At 33.8% G+C, this 2,832-nt stretch overlaps 1 protein-coding gene across 1 annotated transcript in view; it reads right to left on the bottom strand.

The window, feature by feature from the left end:
• Pou2f1 (POU class 2 homeobox 1) overlaps window positions 1-2,832 on the bottom strand; it is a 224,955-nt gene that overhangs the window by 44,663 nt on the left and 177,460 nt on the right. The window contains exon 4 of the mRNA XM_004646035.3: window positions 1,454-1,507. Within this exon, the coding sequence (XP_004646092.2) occupies window positions 1,454-1,507 (54 nt within the window). The remainder of the gene's footprint in view (window positions 1-1,453; window positions 1,508-2,832) is intronic.

Below are 2,832 nucleotides of genomic sequence, written 5' to 3'. Positions count from 1 at the left end.
TACTCCATTTCTATATAAGATGCTCCATACCATCATTCTCATATAGATCTGGTATTATATGAAGGTTCTTCATATAACATCTTAGAGGTTGACTGCTAAAACTATAGAAGTTTTTACCTCTTATTTTAAAGAACTGTGAATCTAGTTAGTATCTTTTATCAAGTAACACAGGCTTGAGAGAAAATACTGCAGCCAAGAAAGAAAGTGCACTCCTGAAAGGGGCATGAAGAGAAAATTTTATGGTAATTAAAATGGTTATGCAGAACATTAAAATTCTGCATAGATTTGCATATTTCCTACCACCTGTTTTGGGGACTACAGCAAAGGCTAATTAACATAAAAGCTCTGATTAATTCTGCCAGTCATTGAAAGATAATTACAGTGCAGGATTGTAAACATTCTGCATTGGAGATAGAGCCTGTTTGCCAACATCTCTCTAAGGGATGAAAGTTTACCATGGCAACCCAGGCAATTTTCTGCTTCTTCTCCCTCAGAAAGGAAGATCATATTATCTCTTTTTCTTTTCTCTCCTTGTTTCTGTGTGTTACTGGACCATATTCCACTGGGTTTCAAGGAATGCTCAACCTGAGGTCTTCAGTCATTAGCAACACTGGAATCAATCTTTCAGAATACTGTTTTCCCCTCAACTGTTAGTTACCTAAACACTATAAAGAAAAGAAGCAACATGTTGATAGAAATGTTATGGAGTAATGCATAATACTTGAACTTTGCATGTTTTGCCATATGGTTCATGGAAGCCAAATACATTGCTAGATTTAAGTTTTGTTTTAAATTTTTGGTGTCTATCACCAATGTCTATAAGCAGGCTTACTTAAAATTTTAGAAGCATAACATCTTACAGTGGAGCAGAACTCTGGCAATCTTACACATGTCCCCACTTAAATATAAATAAGACAACTTGAGCCCCAGGAGATTAAGTGACTCACAACAGGTCACATAACTAGTTAGTGACAGAATGAGAACACAAACCTAAGAACCCCATATTTTTCAGTCCATTGTTCTTTCATCTAAACTATAATGCTTCCCCAAGACATGAAAGATGACAAATAACAAATAACAAGATCTTTGGAAACAAAAGGGAATTTAAGAAATTATTTGATTTTTTGAAAGTTATACGTTTTAGCTGCGTTAACTTAGAAATGTAGTGAATACATATTAAACATTGAAAGTGGACTTTGCTTGTAAATCGCCTTGGTTAATACACAGAGCAGAATACAAAATAATCCTCACATTTACAGAACACAAAGCAATTTCCAGTAATGGTAATAATTACTAATTTGATTTTTATGAGATTTGGTAATAAAATATTAATATTAATAAAATAATAGTAATCTTAGGAATTTCCTATTATAAAATTATTTTGTGCCCATTAAAACAAACTATAGAGGAAAAAAAAGGAAAAATTAATCCATCATCTTATGTTCTAGCTTACCTGTACATTTAAAGACTGAGCAGCAGCCTGTAAACTTGTTCCAGCGAGCTGGACCTATGAGAAAATTGGGCAACCATAATCCAGTAGTGTTGACATTTGTCCCTAGAATTTGATATCAAACAAATACTGCAAGAACCTCTAAGTGTATATTACTGAATACAACTGAAAACATAAAGACTTATCTTATTGCGTTAGAATTTCATTGACAAATGCAGTGTCTTCCCCACCTTAATTAAGTGCTGAAGATGTTTTTCTATACTAAGTAGACATCACTGAGGCAGGCCATGCTTGTGGTCTTCCACATTATTTAACATTCTTGTCTGTATTCATAGGGTACTTAGATTTTAAAAACTTAATCGATCACCTATACCATGTTAAAGAACACAGTTATCTCTGTATATTATTTTTGTCATTTCAAACAATTAGAATAATCTTATTTCAAATTTCCCATGATGTACCAGAGCAATGACCTTACGTAGAAACAGACCCACACAAGAATTCATTAAAACATTAGCTAAAATTAAAAATATGTCCTAGGAGCTAATATGAAAATTTGTTGTAATATTTAATATTTACAGGTCTCCAGTAATGAGACATGTGCCTTCTGTTATAATGAACTGTGATGACCACAATACAAAGTTATTTCTGTTATATTCCTACCATAAGTGGAGAACCTGAATATAATCATGGATTTAACATCAGACAAACCCAAATTGGGGAACACCACAAAGTAACTGCTTTGTACTACTCCAAAAATTGAGTACTAGACAATTAACTAGGGTAGAAGAAATGTAAGCCTAACTTAGCCTAGTAGCAGTAGGAGTAAAATGTAAGAAACATGAAATGTATTGGACAGTAAGACATAAGCATTCACAATGCTTGTGGCAAATGATGATATAGATAAAAAAAGTTATAAATTATTCCAGGGTTCAAATCTGAAACTAAAAAGTGGTAATGTCCTCAACAAGGAATATAATGAGTTCCATTTTGAATACACATCATACGGCAGTAAGACATCCTAAGGTTAAATATAAATGTTGGTATGAAACTCAGTAGAGTTAAGAACTATGTCCTTTATTTGAAGTGGATAATTTTGTAAGTAGATAAGAAGCTCATGCCCAAAGAAAAGAATAACAAAACAAAAGACCCAGGATTTATGGAGACTATATTTTAAATATAATTTAATAAATGTAGTATAATCTAACGTGATAATATGTTTAAATTAAGACTTAGGGGCTGGTGAGATGGTTCAGTGGTCTAAAGCACCTATTTAGAACAAGCTCAGCAAAGCACAGAGACCGCAGTTCAATCCCCCAGCACCACATGCCAGCCAGCCCTGCCCCCTGGTGGGCTGAGCTGGCCACACACACACACACAAA

Source organism: Octodon degus, unplaced genomic scaffold (assembly GCF_000260255.1).
Source record: "Octodon degus isolate 3935 unplaced genomic scaffold, OctDeg1.0 scaffold00250, whole genome shotgun sequence".
In the NCBI taxonomy this organism is placed as follows: domain Eukaryota; kingdom Metazoa; phylum Chordata; class Mammalia; order Rodentia; family Octodontidae; genus Octodon; species Octodon degus.
The sequence above is the reverse complement of the archived record's forward strand: the minus strand, read 5'-3'. Positions and strand labels throughout refer to the sequence as shown.